The sequence below is a fragment of the Lates calcarifer genome, unplaced genomic scaffold (assembly GCF_001640805.2).
Source record: "Lates calcarifer isolate ASB-BC8 unplaced genomic scaffold, TLL_Latcal_v3 _unitig_1103_quiver_824, whole genome shotgun sequence".
NCBI lineage: Eukaryota > Metazoa > Chordata > Actinopteri > Centropomidae > Lates > Lates calcarifer.
This window is the reverse complement of record NW_026115289.1, coordinates 61,658-79,502: the sequence shown is the minus strand read 5'-3', so window position 1 is coordinate 79,502 and position 17,845 is coordinate 61,658. Positions and strand designations below refer to the sequence as shown.

Below are 17,845 nucleotides of genomic sequence, written 5' to 3'. Positions count from 1 at the left end.
CAACCATCTTGTAAAATAAATTCTCATAGCCAGGAGACACATGAGGAGTGTTGACATAGGTCTTTTGATTCGTTGGTCACGGTACAAGGCTCCTTCTTGGAGAAAGAATATTCCTCCAACTTGAAAATCATAAAGAATTAAGTATGACATACAACATATGGAAAAGAGAGGAAACTATATATATTCGTGATGATACAGAGGCAACCAGTGGTGGTGGAAAGGGGGTGGGGGGGTGGAAGAAGAGCTGGAAGGAAAGGGGACGTTATTAACTTTCCTAGAATGAAGGAGAAGTTGTGAGACAACCTCAGCTCCTTCAGCGTTTGTAAATGTGTGTGCGGATGTGTGCGTGCCATTCGGTACAAGCTTTTCCACTCAGCGGAGCACAGTCTGTCAACAGAGCAGCTCATACAATCATGCCCACTCAGATTTATTGGAGTGAAGAGGTGTTGATTCCATATAGAAACGTAAAGGCAGAACAAGGATTGATTTATAAGACTGCAAGTTTCTTTTATGTATAAAATGCTATATAAAATAAAGTCCATATATCACACCTAATTCTACTTTATTATATACTATGAGCAGTACTTGACTTCATTTTCCTAGCTGTAACTGTACTTGAAGTGGAAAAGACATTGTAGCTAAGGTGAAAAGCTTGCTATCAAAATAAGTCAATTTAATTTCAGCTGTCTGTTTTAAGGGATTTTAGTAGCTCAAAGATGGTTTGTCATTGTCTTAACACATATAGAAGCATGTGACCCCAAAGTATTTTATAGTTTAGAAGTTGGCTTTCTTGTCATCTTTGTCTTGTTTTTGGCCTCATGTTTTGTACCACAAACTTTGCTCCACAGATGGTGTGAATGTAGTTGCTAAATGCCTGGTTTTCATTAGAGGGAAAAATATACACATGCAATCAATGAGTTTTATCTCTCCCATGAAGAATGAGGCTGATTTTACATGTACCATTGGGGAGATGGGCCTCCTGGTGCCTTTGGTCTGGTTGCTAGGGAGCAGTTTGTCAAACACCATAAAAATACAGCAGTGTTACTAGGTCTGGGTTGGAAGACAAGGGAGTGGGGAGGTGGGCTGGCAGGCAGAATGTGGTGTTTTTGCTCAGTAGGAGAGGGGGGTTCCCCTTGTGCTGTCATCTGTGAATGGAGCTGAATGGAGAAACTGCAGGGACTCTTCAGAGTGGCACCACAAGTCCCTGTTCAGTCAGAGGCTCCGCTGCCATTCATCATGCAGCATCCCTGCCTTTTATGGTCTGAAACAGAGGGTAGGTGAGGAAGAGGGAGAGAATAAAAGAAAGAAAAAGAAGAGGAGAAATTAAGATTTATCTTTCCCCGGTTTTTCTTCCTTCTCATATGTATCCTAGACTCGTGACTATTCATGTTTTGTTGCCAGGTAACAGCCCTTGTTACTCTTAAAAGGAGGAAATGTTCTGGACGGTACAACTATCAAGATCTCACCAGGAGACTCTTAAATCAGGCTGATCCCCTCACTTTGTTGAAGCATCATTCCATAGAAGCTTCACTCCAACACTGGCATCCTCTCCAGTGTTTCTTCAGAGGGGATCTCAGGTCCTCTGAGACTGTGCCAGTCCACTTGGCTTGTTTGGATTTAAACTACTTAATCAGCTTTACATTGGGCAGAGGCCTGTCTTCCTTCCAGTTACCATGCACAACATCACCACCACCACAGCTTTTGGTGGTGACGAGAGGCAGTGTTTACCCACTGCTAGAATACTGACAAATTCCATACGCCTGTACACACACACACACACTCACACACATGCAGGCACGCGTGCACACACACATAAACACACACGGTGCATAGGCACACAATGCAGGGCTTGGAGGTGCTGTAGGACCTACATACATTGATCAGGTTCTTTAAAGCAGGACATTTTAAGGGCACCACAAACAATCCTCTGATTAAAATGCTTCAGTAAACTAGTTTAGGAATGTGTGTGTGTGTGGTCATATCTCTGTGTGGAGTACTGTTTGTGTGACTTTGATTAGTATACTTTAATAGGTGTTTATAAATACAGCAGTATCAGTTATTGTGCAAGTTTAGGGGCGTACGACAGTAGAATAATAAGTGGTATTAACTAGATAGGAATCAGCATTAAAGTTAGGTTTCATTTCTTACTGCTTACAGTACCGCTTAATGACGATGCCCTGAAAATGACCTTTTCTGGGCTGAGGAAGTGGCTCTACATGTCTCAAAGACACACTGTCTGGCAGGTTGACCATTCACCTATTTTTGGTCGAAGTCCACAGGTGTACCAAACTGTGTTTATTTGCACCCCTCACCTTTGTGGCTCTCCCTCATTCTACTCTCTACTGGAATCTTAGCTTTTGTCTATTAATTCTCACATCCACAGTGTCAAGGTAACCACTAATCTGTTTTTCTGGATTTTCTGGTGTTTGAGAATTTACCTGTCAACAGGAAAATCCCCTGACTGCTCAGCATGACTACAAATATAGTCCAGGGAAATGAGGGGAAATGAGGTAAAGTGAGGTAAACACGTGGTAAATAGAAGGGTTGTTGTGCCGGGACGAGCAGGGCACACCTGGGTGGCTGCGGCTGAGTCAGGTCCTGCTCAAGACCAGGTCTTTCTGTCTTGAGGGACCTTGTCTTGAAGGAACCGTTGTTCGTCTGATTCTGGGATGGTGTGGTGTTCCACAGAGACTGGGTGCAGCTGTCACCACTGAGCAGGGTCATGGAAAGGTCTAGTCAGCTGGACTTGGCACTGGAGGCAGGTGAACAGGGACGCTCATTTGCAGAGTCATCTAAACATACTCTGTGTTGCCAGTATATTTGGCAGAGTTAGCTACAGCCACTGCAGTCCAATACAACAGCTTGAAATAAATTCATGATTCTTATTATTAATGTTGGGCAGAGAGGCGTTAATTGGAATCTCTGTGTATTTAAGTCTTTATTTTGTGGCATTGTTGACACACGGAGGTGAAGTTGATCCTAATCATGTCATTTGACTCAAGCTAAAAATATTTAGCATATTGTTTAGTGTTTTTTTTTAAACCTGCAATATGGAATCTTTTGGGCTACCCTTCCACAAACACTGATATATATATATATTTTAAAAAACACACATATATATATGTGTGTGTGTGTGTGTATGTATGTGTGTGTGTGTATACATATATATATATATATATATATATATATATATATATATATATATATATATATATATATATATATATATATATATATATATATATACATACATACACACACATATATATACACACACACACACACTAAACCTGTTGGGAGGCATGAAGCAACTCAGCATTCATTTGGGGTTGTGTGCTGTTATCTTTTAGCTCTGGTTTGGTATGTAATCTCCCAAGGGAAATATCCAGCTTTTTAGCTGCTAGATGCTCCTCCTCTGTATTCCCTAACTTCCCTAATTAGTGACTAATTTTGCCTGTCATTTGGTACTGGTATCTGGTAGTACATAATCAGTAAAAATTACACAATGACAATGGTAACAACCAAAATTTGGTCTAGAAAACTAAACCATGAGCTGAGAGATGGTGTAAAGCTCAGGGGAGCAGCCCAATCAAAGATCTCCATGTGAACAGTTACATTCAGGTAAATTACCACCAACTATAGTAACAGCAAGGTTAATAGTCTCCCTGAGGAGAAAAGATTTTGGTTGCTATTTGATTTAACTGTCAGTGTCTGTTTTCATTTAGACTGTGCTGAAGAGGTGTTGATTCAAGTATATGGTCATTTTCGAGGATGCAATTTGTGGTGCTGTTGAGATGTATTGCAACATACAAAGAGGTGTGTCTGTTGTTTAGCCTACTGTCATTGTTTTGCATGAAGTGGACAAAATAATAGGAACATGTGATGACGATGATAGTTATACACTTGAATCAACATCTCTTCAACATGGTTTCAACAAAAACTGAACATTGAAACCTTTTATGAAAGTAGGACTTTTTGCAAGACTGATTTATTAGACTGTATTAGTTTAGCTAAATTCCAAATAAACTGCCAACTGAGGGTACATGCACAAATACAGTACAAATGATGAATGCTGGCCAACCTTGTGTTCAAATGCTACATTCATACTGGAGGGATAAATCAAAATATCTGTTCAGCAAAACACTGACTTCTACAGCCCTCTGGTGTTCACAGCAAGAAAAGCACAGAAAAAAGTGTCTTTCCACACATGCCACATTAAATGCAAATTATTTTTGTTTTATCTAACATGCTGATTGATACTGCACAAGTTAACTTAAAATATTAGATTAGATTATAAGAAAATAGTAATATTTCAGTCATACACATAAGATATACGGCAGAACTTGCATTAGCAGTACAATAGTACATCAACAAATAAAATTTATGTGACAATACACAAGCAAGTGTACAAAAATTGTATATGCTCAGATCTCAATAAAACAGAAAGCTGTTGTATTACAACTTCTTAAACTTTTTATATCACGTTTCACTACAGTATATATGGGGCTGGACAATAGGGGAAAAATGATATATATCATGATAATAAATTAATTTCAGTCAGTAAAATCAGTTTCATCACTCACAGAATTGAAACTTGTCATCGTGTGTACTTACTCCTGTGCTCTATGCTGTGTGTGTCAACCTAGCCTCACCTAATCCGTGCCTCTAACTCTATTCCAGCCACGTGATTGGTTCAGCGTAGTGCTATTCTCATTATCATTGGCTTTTCGTATTGTCTGTCAAAACGCAGGTGGAATGGGTTCTATCAACCATTTCTTAAATGTCTATCAAGGAAAAGTTATACTGCTATATATGTAAGTAAGTATATGTAATAAACATAGTATAGAAGGAATAGAAGTACAGTATACAACACTTTAGAGGCTTCATTGTAAAGTTGCAGCTCTCCATGTGTGAGCTGCAGATAACAAATGTAAGATATCTGACAAAAGGTTCAACAGCTGAGAGAGGAAGGGAAACACTGCTTCAGTGATTGAAGAAGTATTCAGATCCTTTCAAGCAGCTGAAATCCTGAAGCCTGAATCTACTGTCCCTCTAGGGACAGCCCTATTGTTGTGCTACATCTAATATGTCTTATTTAGGCATGGGCCAGTTACTGGTTTCAAGGTATACAGTGGTTTGAAAAAGTTCAAGTTTTTTTCTTACCAGGCATGTCAAACTCATTTTAGAGCTTTAATTGCAATACCACAAAACTGTTTTATTTTTGTTTAAGGTTATCATACAGTCAGAATCTCATACCTGCCCATGACTCATTGTGATATTTTCTACTTGACATAATGCGCAACCCATTTTGATTTTGATTGATTTTTTTTTTTTTTTTTTTGCTTGGTTGTCATACCGTCAGAATCTCGTACTGGCCATGCCAAGTCTGATCTGTCCTGTCTTTAAATCTCACTCTTTCTCAATATATTTTATATAGTTTCATTATCTGTACTATATTTTATCAAATTTTATTCAATTACAGTGCTGTATTGTTTTATCCTCATTTTACTTTGTAAAATATTTGAAAATCTGTTTTGGAAAATGCTGTATAAATTGAATATATTTATCATTAAATAAAAAATTATTATCATGTCTTATTTGGGCTACATGGTTCTGCCAGCCACTGGTAATATGAGGAGTGGGAGGGTTGTTCTGTCACCATAGATTCTCTCCCACAGTGCAGCCATCCCAAACAACCAGTGGGAGTCAGCAGTGGAGCAACAATGAGGAGAACCCTCTTCTCTTCCTATTCTGCTCAAACTCTACACGCACGGAGGAAAGTGTGTTGTGTTGTTGAGAGGTGGAGACTCTGTAAAACAAAGGGCTCAAGATTGCTCAAGCACCAGTACAGTAAAGGGGAACAGACAAAATGTAAGTATACTAACTTCAGTGCATTACATTCACAGCTGAGTTAATTACGGAGACACTAAACATCAGGATAATATGTGTAATATGTGTGTGAGTTTTATTTTGTCACGGTGTTGTACTGACAACGCAATGAGTAATATGCTGTAGATTTAGTAACTGAAACATTGCTGAAGGTTTGGTGAGAGTAGTGCAGAACTCAGTCATACTTTAAGTGTAGTTTATTTTACTGTACATGTTTTTTAATCCACAATGTCCATGTTCTGACCTTGATTCCTTTTCCTTTTCATAGTTGCGGAAGTAAAGAGATAGGGAAGGCAGAGCAGATTTGTTGAGACGTGCGCAAAAGGGAGTGGACACTGCTGCCTCACCCAAATGACCTGATTTAATACAACAGCTTGTGATATAATTGTACACTACATGTAGCAATAAAGCATTATTGCTTGAGGCATCAAAGTACATTAGTTGTTGTGACACACTTTTACAAATCCCTGAATCTATGATAGACATTTCTGTCTGATAATAGTGAGTATGATTGAGAACCATTTTTTCGCTGAGAATTGAGATCACAATTCTGAAAGTGGTCAAACCAAACTGGTGTCCAGTGTTCCACTCCAACTGTATGTGGCCGATTTTTAGATCATGGCTTAAGGTCCTACAAGGCTGTCAAGATCAACGAGACAGAGGTTAGCCCAGCATTGTTGGGCCCAAGTACACAAGAACTGGACAGCCAGGAACTGGAAGAAGATTTTGTGGTTAGATGAGTCCAGTTTCCAGCTTTATCCTCCTCCTGATAATGTGAGGGTACGAAGGCCAGGAGAAGCATTATCTCCAGCATGTACAGTACCTACTGTCAAGCATGGTGGAGGCAGTACCATGGTTTGGGGATGCATGAGTGCTGCTGGTGTTGGTCATCTCACTGTCTGTGATGGCACATTGAACTCTGCCAAGTATTGTGCCATTCTCGAGACCCGTATGCTCCCTTCTGCACGTGCACTGTTTGGTCGAGGTCAAAACTAGATGTTTCAACAAGATAATGCCCCTTGCCACACATCCACAGCCAGTAGAACTTGGCTGCAGGAGCACTGTATCCAGGTCTTAGAGTGGCCAGCTCAATCCCTGGACATGAGCCCCACTGAAAATCTGTGGTGGATTATCAAAAAAGCGTAAACCAAAGAATTTAGAAGAATTAAAAGCAGTAATTCAAGAAGAATGGGACAAGATTACCCTTCAACAGTGTGAAAAGTATCTAAAGCGGAAACTACTGGTGATAGGATGGGTTAAAACCGGCTGACAGTGTCTGCAGTGTTTTCACTACACTTTGTAGCGGCTGCTGAAGTATTATAAAGTTGCAGAATACCTGGTTGAGCTGAGAGGGAGAGAGAGAAAGGATTGAAAAAGAGAAAATGGTCAAATTAACTAGCTAATCTTTTTTCGTCACGAGCACAGTGCCATTAGCGGGGTTTTCTTCTGGACTCATCTAGCCATTTTTATTTGTCCTAACACAACATCTGGCCCCACAATGTCGTTACCCGCTGTCACTTTCTCACTGGGTTTGAGTTTCTGTTGAATCACGTGGTGTAATGGCACATTGTCATTGGCTGAGGGTGATAGGAGCATTTGTTTTGATGCAGCGGGTGTCTCTGATGAAAATGCAGCAGAATCATTGTCATTTAGAAATGAGATCGCATAGAGCTCTGAATTGAGATCGTGATTTTAATACGATTAATCGTGCAGCCCTAGTCGAGACCACACAGTGCCTGCATTAGTCACTTAATAACAGATAATATCATACACTGTAAATGTTTGGATAACATAATGGTTGAACAGTTGTTTATTCGGGTTGATGTACATTCCATTGAATTTTGTTTCCACACATTAACAGCCAGTTAAATATAACTAATTGTAAATTTTCTCACAAATTTCAAGCCTTAATGAATGATTAATGAATGAATATTATTCTTATTTGTTTACCTTTCAGTTTCTGTTGGACATGGATGAGTTTGTTCGTAACAGATTAACTGAATGGGGTCTCAGTGAGTGGATACCAAGATTTGAAGGTAAAGTATCAACATGTTTTGTTAGTTGCGTGGGTGGGGCGAGGCAGCAACGATTCAATATTGATGTGACCTTCCAACAATGAAACATCTAAATATCTAATAACACAGATGCTAAAATGCTGCAAAATTGTTCTACTATACAATGCTGATATATCCTTAATAGTTTTATGTTCTGTGAAAGATGAGTGTTTGCAATTCCTGTATTCAGAGTGTAAAAGCACTTGCAGTAGAATATCTTGTACATTTTGTCACAATACGAAACATTACTTAACCTGAGAGTAATGGCTGTTTTGTAACAGCTTGAGTCACTGAAATACAGATTTTAGCTCACGTACCACTGAAACTAAGAAAATAGCAAATGGTTAAAAAAAAAACAACAAATAAATATGGATTCAGCTCATTCAACCACGCTATTAGCCCTGTGAGCCTGACATGTTTTTAAAGATTCAGCTAACAGCTGTGGCTGCAACTGTTTCACTCTTCATGAAATACACGGGTAATTTAAAATTAACACTTATTTTTGCGTGACTGAGACTCAATCGATTATTTTTTTTTTATTACAGATGAAGGTGTTGACAAAGAAAGTCTTTTCTGTCTTCGTGACTGTGTAATTGATAAGTTGATCACAAAAGTGGGACCAGCGGAAAAATTCAGGATGAGACTCAAGTTGTTAAAGGTAATGTTCTGAACTGTAAAGATACCTCACACAAATACTGTGTGTATTGTCATAAATTCCACTTGTGTGTATGCATACTAATACCGGTGACACCCATGGATAGATTCAATCAGCATCAACATTAATGTGAATTTTTATGTGAATCTGTTTTTGCCTTTGTGGATGAAGAAGAATTTTCTGTTGTCACTAGGAAGAACACAACACAACAAATCAGGAAACAGCTGATGTATCTGCTCACGTAAGCTGAATATAGTTTTGTACAATTAGGTATAATCTAAGCCACTTATGGTCATACAGATTATATTTTCTGTGGCTGCTCAATATTTTACACAGCCTTCCACTTTATCTGCAGGATCATGAAGAAGCAGGCGATTGCGTTCAGGTAAGGATGACACAAATTTCACAGGCAAGTTAGCACTGAACATTTTTCTGTTCTTCATCCATGTGAATTTAAGGCACTAAAGTGTCTTGAGACAAGGACAGTGAATGTGATCACTTGTTATGTCTTCCTGAAACCACTTCCCAGAGTTTTACCAAGCTCATCCCAGACTGCATGAGAACCTAAATGCAAATTTCAGGATGTGAATTGTACATATGTGTGTTCAGAACTCTGTCAGAGGACAAAGCCTGTGTAAATATAATTTCTTGATCAAATATTATTTTAAAAGTCAAATATTTACATTCATCCTCAGGTTATACCATCCACCAGTGACACAAGTGATAAAGGTGAGATATCTCTCTTACATGCAGGATTTCATATTTAATTACAAGTAGTGTTTTCAAGGAGTCTTGCTTTGACTAAACAACAATATTGAGTCCAAGTTTAAATATTGTGAGATGCACATTTTTCTCTTTGGCTTCTATTTTTAACTACAAAAAATAATAAAATAAAAAATCAACAAGGAAAAAGAAAGTTGGATCCTCAGGGCGAGTCCAGCAAATGGAAATCACCAGCTAGAAAACGACCACGTGACGCTATGTCGGGATCAATCACAGGTATTTAAATTACTTTCTAAACAATGGTAACTGCAATTTGCATTAACAGAAAATTCTGGTTCATGATTCCGTCTGAATAGTTCTTTACTTTTACTGACAGATGAGTTCATACTGTCTGATGTGAAAACCATAATGACATATGTGGAGAATAAACTATGCAATGAAGACAACACAAAGCTCAATGCTTTCCTGAAGTAGGTATTAAGTTTTCCATATTCCAGTACTGTAACACATTGGAAATTAAAACTGTGAGGATATTATCAGTCATTTTCATATGGAAACTATCCTGAACTTGACTGATAAGTAATCAGAACTGCTGATCCATGTGTGTTATTTGTTGTGTTATAGTGTTATTTGATTGTTTCACTTTGTTGCCAGGCCAAAACCTGAAACCTAATTAAATGGCCAAAAATCAAAATATGGATTAAAAGTTCACCTGCAGCACATTACTGACTGTGAGAAGGTCTTGGTAACTTAGAAGTCCTTGGACTGACACACCTTTCATTTTAAGTGTCTTTTAACTAGGGTGTTTTGTGAATATGTAGGATAAGTTCTTAACAGATTTGTTTATTGTACTTTATGATTTATTTTAAATTTATTAATTGATTCATGAACATTTAGGCTAAGCTGGATATCTAAATGTCAATTGACATTAAGTTGCATTTCTTGGATAACGCCTGTATTTAACCCGGCAATTACTGACTTCTTTGGGGTTTTTGGAACAGCATAGGCAACCTGCAAACACAATGCTTGCTGACAGAAATTGATTCACCAAATATGTTAGCATTTAATTTGAGTCATTTTTCTGACACCTGACAAATTTAAGTCCAATATTCACTCTTTTAGCTCCATTTTTGGTCTCTACCAACTCCTTTGGTAAATATCTATGTCTTAAGCTTCTAAATCTTTAATGTTCACCAGCTAGTTAATGACTGTGTCGGTCAGCCATATTGTACTGGGTACTGCAGTGATTTATTTTTACGGAAATTATAGCTGTTGGCTGCATTTGAAAAAGACTCTGGGAGTGCTGAGAGTGAACCCAAACAAAAAGAAAATGAAAAAGTCTGGTGATTCTTTGTGTTGGTTCATAACTATGAGAAGCCCGTCACACATAAGTAGTTACAAAAGGCATTATTAATACAAAAATATAGATGATAGCTGCCTTAAATTATGCATGAGCAGGCTGTTCATAGACAGATGTCTTCCTGGTTTTGATATTTTTTTTCAGTCTTTGTATATTAATCAATTAACCTGTATTTAAACTTTTGTACAACAGGACTAAAATCAGTGATTTGAAGATAGACAAGAGGGAGCTGGTCGGTGTCTTTGGTAAAACTGGGGCTGGAAAGAGCTCTTTGATAAATGCCGTCATTGGAGAGAAGAATCTTTTGCCCTCTGGAAGTGTCAGTGCATGTACCACAGTCATGATTAAAGTGGAGGCGAACATGCACAACCCAAAGTATGAAGCAGAAATTGAGTTCATTACAAAAGAGGTAAAATGAGCTGAATATGTTTCTTTACTTGAAATTAGTTGAAAGGTTTCGGTGTAACTGTAAAACTACAGTTACTGGTTACATTACATGCCATTTAATTCAGCTTCAAGTAAAAACATAATTATTATTTTGTTTGTCAGGAGTGGAGAGAGGAGTTGTGGTACTTGTATCATACTCCTAGAGAAAATGCATGTCAGGAAAAGGAAAATGACGATGATGACCATGACACAGATGAAAAGCTGTCAGCACTGTATGGAGAAGAATGGAGAGACGTATCCCTTGAAAATCTCATGGACAGCAAATACTTCAGAGACATCAAAGAATTTCTTGATTCCAAGAGGAAGATTTTGACATGTGAATCAGTAAGTAAGATTGTAAACAAAATCTATATATCACTTCTCAAAAAACATTCTTGCCTGTCTGACATAGTAAAAGTTATGAATTTGCAATTATTGAGGTGTATGAAATATGTATACAGCCCAGCAATTCCAGTTTGGTTCAGTTAAATAGTAATTTAGCAAATATTAAACTAAAAGCAGTATATAAAATGTACTTTTTAAAAAATCTTTCAAACCAAATTTACCATTCACGGGAAAATCAGTGATAACACTATCTACCAACAACTAAATACATTTAAGTAACTGTATAAATTCCAGGACTTTTGAAGTTCCTAAATGACAGTGGCATGTACATAGACCTTCTATTGTATTATTAAGTCTCAATGCTGCTTTTGAACCAGTTGGTCACACTTAACTGTTGGACAGGCTGGAAAACATAGTTGAGCTCTCTGGTACTGGACCAGCCCCTTTATGCAAAACAATCATTTCTTTTCCTCAGTTGGCAACCTTATTTCCTTATTACTTCTAATGTATTATGTAAAGCAGTACTTTCCCACCCTCTAAACTAAAACATGTTCAAAATGCGTCTCATTTTTAGGCCATTAGACTGGGGTCTGCTGACTGACTCAGGTCAACAAATGTTGCCTTATGCTACCATGATACACATACTTGATAACCTCTTAGGTGATCCTAGGCACTATCAAAAGCTGGTTGTGTTTAAATCTTAAACATAGTTGTTCTTTATCATTCAAAGCTTTTGTCTCTACTTCAGGTTACTATTTATTGACCTTATTTGAACTTTTTTCCTTTCAATGATAGTGTCTCTTAATTGTGCTTCTTCTTTATCTTATCCTGTTCTAATTCTTCTGTGCAATTTGTAAAACACTCTGAATGTGCATCTAAATAAAATCACCTTACATTACCTTACTTTATTTTATAATTTATTACAGGCTGAAGAGCTGTCTGAAAAAATTGTCAAATACACAAGAAGTGACTCGAAAGTGGGAGACGGTAAAAAAGTAACGAGGCAATACTGGCCACTGGTGAAGTGTGTGACTGTCAGGGTGCCTAATAATGACTTTCTCCAGCATGTCACACTTGTGGACCTTCCTGGAAGTGGAGACCGTAACAAGAGCAGAGATAAAATGTGGAAAGGGGTAATTTATTCACATGTACTGCTGTTTATTGTGTATAACTGAGTTATCATGAAAATGCGACATCCTGTTTTGATGAAATACTGATAATTAAATTAAGTATTCATAATTAATTTGCCATTATGCCTCCTCAGATTGTTGGAAGTTGTTCTACTGTGTGGATCGTGACCGACATTAATCGAGCAGCAGCAGAGAAAGAACCCTGGGAGATCCTGGAAAATGCCAGTAGCATCATGGGAAATGGTGGCGAGTGTCAGCACATTCACTTCATCTGCACCAAGTCTGATCTTATTGAAGATTGGTGTGATCAGTAAGTAATTTATGATACCAAAATACATAATTAAATATAACATCCAAATTAGACCCAGGCATTTGGTGACCAAGAGGTCAAACCAAAGTCTCTTTAAAGATGTACCATGCCAGCTTTATAACAATTTTGTGAGGGAGAGTTCTTTCAGTGAAATTCTTCTTTAAATCAACGGCTGCTAATGAACCCAACATAATTAACTAATCTAAAACAGTTTTTCCAGGAAAAGTCTAAGGGAATTACAGATCTTCAAAATAAAGTTTGAAACTTTTCAGTGTACAGCTGCAATCAGAGACTGTGTCTTTAAAAAGCCAAATGTTGTGAGTAGAGCAGGTGGGCAGCGGCAACACATTGTCATGATACAATTGCAAATTTGCACCTGCAACTGGTCAAGAAGATATCTGTAATGCAGGTCCAGATGTTGATGGCATGACATAACTCGAAATATTGACTCACAACAACAACTTGCACTTGCTGCATGTGCATTATTCTGCCATGTTCTATTCTTTCATAACAGGAACTGTCTCAGAGCTTATTGATCACACCTCATGAATGTCAGAGTTGTTAGTAACAGATACAAGTTTAACGAAAGATAATTTTGACATTCTGAGAGGAAAGAAGACGACTGTATGCAAAAACGTAAAAATGAATGTCAGAATTACAGATTTCAGTGCTCCAAACGAGAGCGCCACTTGATAAACATGTTTTCTTTTAGTTCAGCAGATGCTGTTACTGCGCTCATAATTAACAGAAACTCAGAAGCCAAGGAAACAGTGATCAGAGAATTCAGAAAACAAAGCCAGATTAAGGTGAGTTACATAGACTGACCGAAGTCTAACACAAATATTGTCTGGTCTGCCTTAAAACCAAAACCTTTTTTTCAGAAACACTTCAGTGAAGACTGTTTCACAGTGTTCACAGTGAGCTCCAAAGAGTTTCTGAAAGGAAAATATCTGTCATCAGAGGATACAGGTAGGTGAAGTCTTCATGACAGAAAATGTGTAGCTCAAATACATAATTTGTTTTAGTTTACTTTTTACCACTTTAGTTCAGGCAACAATGACTTGCAATTTAAATGTAAAACAAAAACTGCATTTTAATTTTACAGAAATACCCAAACTTCAGGAATTTCTGCAAGATCTCAATGACTGTCACTCAGAGACATTAAACTATGTGTCTGGAGCTTACGGGATTCTGTCTCTGATTCAAGGGGCAAGATGCAGAGAAGAGGTAGGTCAAGTAATAAAATCTCCTTCATTATTAAGACTTCAATCGTCCTAATTTTGGTTAATATTTCTATTAACTATGCATCTAACTTGTAAAATTTGCATTTGAATTTGCTTTCACCTTTAAACTGAAAGGCTCCCTCAGTTCTAACTGATTTGAGGAGGGTCCACCTCTCCACTACAACTGGAGTTACCATCACTAAAAAGAGGAGGTGGTCTACAACACCATTTATCAGCCATTTAAAACGCAGTCTTGAGATTCCTCCCCAGACAGCCCGTTCACACTATGACTCATGGGCTGCGTAATCACAGTAATTAAAGGATGATTATACTCAAGACTAACAGGATTTAAATACGTGTGATTGATTTCAGGCTGACAGAACAGATGTATGCGCAGACCTAGAAGAAACCATGAGGAGTGAGCTTGATAGAGTCCGAAAACCCATGGAAGAGGCTTATGAGGCTTTTGAAAAATGCCTTGTTGAGGGAGTTGAAAAATCAAAAAGTTTGTGTGACAGAAAGTTGAAGTCCATCTTATATCCTGTATGTATTTTAACTACACTTTCATTAAAATGACTTCACATGAATATGTCTTTAAAGATGTTTTTTATGTTTTTTCTTAGCGAAAGGCTGGAGGATTTCACCAGACATTGAAGTGTATAGTTGAGAACAATGGCAGATACAAACCAAAAAAAAGGAAACTGATAAATCTCAACGTTACATTAAGTTCATTCCTGACTGACAGCATTGACGAGGAATTCAGGAAGAGCTTCCCGTAAGAAATTACTTAATGAGGACCTAAAACCTTTTGTTGGCCCATTTATGAACTAGAATTTAGAACCTGTATACCTTATACAAATAATATGTAATAGCATATTTATACAAATTACATAATTAAATATATGAAATATTTCAACTTGTTAAACTTTTTCAGAAATGAAGGAAAATGTGGACCATTCAACAGAGTCGTCAGTACATTTTCACTTGGCACAGAGAGGCTGATTCAAAAGTACAAAGATGTCGAACTACAACTGATTTTTCTCCAGACAGAGGTAAAACACCAGAATATTATCATCCTACCCATTAGTGTGTTCTGTCTATTTATCTATCTATATCTATCTACCAGTCAAAAGTTTGGACAGACCTTCTATGATGACCTTCTAGATTCTTCAGAGTTGGTACACAGTTCTATGCAGTGAATAGTCCTATTTGAATTTTTCTAATCCATATTATGGAAACAACCATTCAACTAAGTAGAGAAAAATGACCATCATTACTTTAAGACATGGTCAGTCAATCAGGAAAATTTAAAGAACTTTGAATGTATCCTCAAGTGCAGTCACAAATATGTGTTCCTTCATAGTTTTGGTGTCTTCAATAGGTAGAAAATAATAGAAATTAAAAAAAAAAAAAAAAAAAACATTGAATGGGAAGGCATGTCCAAACTTTTTCACACACACACTCATTATGACACAACAAATTGTGTCAAAAAAGTGTCATCAGGTGATTATCGTAAAAAAACAGAAAAAGACGAGCCTTATATGTATTTGTTTGTTTGTTTTTTAAAATATGTTGAGCTATAATTTATGTTCTCTCTTTAAGGAGGAAAAAATTAAGACAAAACTCAACAAAACCATCCGGGAGGATAAGAAAACAATCTACAGCAGTCTGACAGAGACAATCGAGGCAAACATGCAAGAATGCTACAAAAGTAATAAAAGAGATCTTGATATATGTACATGCTGTCACTATAATAATAGACATGTACACAGTTGTGCAGAAACATTACATTTGACAACAGTTTCCTGTTTTATTGTATTATTATTGTAGGAGCAGCAGAATTTAATGGAACGGGCATACTGAATAACATGAGGGACACCATTGAGAAGCATGTACATGATTCAAAGAACGTCATGTATGAGCTGGCTAAAGATGTGATGTTGATCCATCTGAATGACTTGAAGGTTTGTCACATTTTATAATATAAAACATAATGATGACATAGTAAAACATATTGTGCTGCACAACTTTATTTTATCTTCATCTATACAAAGGATTTTTTTCTATATTAAAGTGAAGTATGCAAACGTGTAGGAATAAACCATTTTCCCAATCTGAACATGCATCTAAACAGTTCATTCATGTTTGACTCAGAAAATCTTGAACACAATATTTGGTTGTGTGAGTGATAAGTACTGATTAGTTATTTTGATGCTGAATTAGATGTACATCCTGGAGGAGCTGGAGAGAACTCTGAAGGAATCAATTGAGCTGTCACTCAAAACAGATGATCACTCAATCCCAGGTAGGGAACACTCCAAAAGCACTGTAACTCTGTAAATGTATTAATATAATAAATAAACAGCTTTCTAATTGTGAATTAATAATGCACTTATTTTACACTATAAGCTTTGTTTGTTTTCAAAGATTTTTCAACAGCGTTTGACATGGTGAGGAGACACTACAATGATCTGAAGTCTAGCCAAGATGAAGAAGTGTCACTAACTGGGTAAGACTTGTCAACATAATGTTTTTAAATGCCCTTGATTATGAGCTCTTTTTGTTCTGAATACAGTTAACAATGCTTTTAATCACATTAGAGCTGATTGACCTGGCCCAGCTGCTGCACTGCTTGACATGTGAACAGGTATGTTATGGTGGAATGGTTTATCCAAACTGATTCAAACAGATGGTAGTGTTTTGTGTTTCAGTGTGGGGGGAGGGGGGTTGTTGGGGCTGCATATTATTACTATTATTTTTATTTATTTATTTATTTTAGGGCTTGTAACAGCGCATCCTCCACGTGGCGCCATAGGCAACCGCCTATACTGGTAATGGTTGATGTGACAATCCTTCATCATGTTTATCTCTGAAATGTTTCAGATTTGCTCAGTGGAGAGAAACAGCAGAGGCCTGACCACCCACTGAATGTCCCTGCAGACATGAGGTCTCTGGATTTGTGCTCAACTATTATTGTCATGTTATTATCTTAGTTCTCTTTGAGTGTTGGTTTGTTACGTACCTTGACTTTGTTTTTTGGGAATTACATGTAGAGAGACTTTAGATTTTAAAAATTAGAAATTAACTGATTGCAGTCCATTGCAGGGGTCTTTACTACAAGGAAACTCTGACACCCCAAAGACTTTGTGTTTTTGAAGATTTAACAGTTTTATATAATATTTTTTCATGTTTTTTTCTGTCCATGATTATATTTTATGACCTTAGTTTTGGTTGATTGGGATAGGAGTGTTTATGGTTCAGCCTCGAACAGTAAAATCAAGATTTAGCTGTTGGTTGGATTTGACACAAACTTCAGGCTTTTCAAGTAATGATCTTCAATCACAATTTTTCCTTCATGTTCAAGGACAAAACTTTTGCTTACTGGAAAATAATGATTTCTAGATGTGTTCATGTGAGAAATAGAAATAGATTAGTAGTAGCTTTTTACTCATTCAGTTATTAACTATACCATTTTTTCACTGTTTTTCATTCTTAAAAAGAATCTTAACTGATTCAAAATGTAAAAACCTGTTTGATATAGTACTGTCTAATAAACCTCAGTAAAGTTCACTTTTGACTGGAATGTGCCACATGTAGTTTAGTTCCTTTATCATCTATATTGTTGAAAAATGGTCCATGTATGAAGTATAATCTCTCCACATTCACATAGTTGTAAATGCACAAAAATACTGGCTGGTCATGCAAAAACAATAAATACAATAAATAAATA

At 37.0% G+C, this 17,845-nt stretch overlaps 1 protein-coding gene across 1 annotated transcript; it reads left to right on the top strand.

The window, feature by feature from the left end:
• The first annotated feature begins 5,725 nt into the window (after positions 1–5,725).
• LOC108886318 (nuclear GTPase SLIP-GC) lies at positions 5,726–17,845 on the top strand. The gene is made up of 24 exons (XM_018681104.2): positions 5,726–5,871; positions 7,847–7,925; positions 8,489–8,601; positions 8,792–8,839; positions 8,954–8,983; positions 9,294–9,327; positions 9,505–9,597; positions 9,698–9,791; positions 10,874–11,090; positions 11,231–11,452; positions 12,379–12,585; positions 12,717–12,892; positions 13,605–13,698; positions 13,774–13,861; positions 13,998–14,119; positions 14,488–14,658; positions 14,739–14,890; positions 15,050–15,167; positions 15,718–15,826; positions 15,946–16,079; positions 16,339–16,420; positions 16,543–16,624; positions 16,716–16,762; positions 16,999–17,845. The coding sequence occupies exons 2-23, from the start codon at positions 7,859–7,861 to the stop codon at positions 16,723–16,725; spliced, it is 2,463 nt and encodes an 820-aa protein (XP_018536620.1). The 5' UTR covers positions 5,726–5,871; positions 7,847–7,858; the 3' UTR covers positions 16,726–16,762; positions 16,999–17,845.

Coding starts and splice junctions, on each gene's coding strand:
- LOC108886318 (XM_018681104.2), top strand. CDS start 7,859: ATGGATGAGTTTGTTCGTAACAGATTAACTGAATGGGGTCTCAGTGAG. Junction 7,926..8,488: donor GTGGATACCAAGATTTGAAG/GTAAAGTATCAA, acceptor TTTTTATTACAG/ATGAAGGTGTTGACAAAGAA. Junction 13,699..13,773: donor GAAAACAAAGCCAGATTAAG/GTGAGTTACATA, acceptor CCTTTTTTTCAG/AAACACTTCAGTGAAGACTG.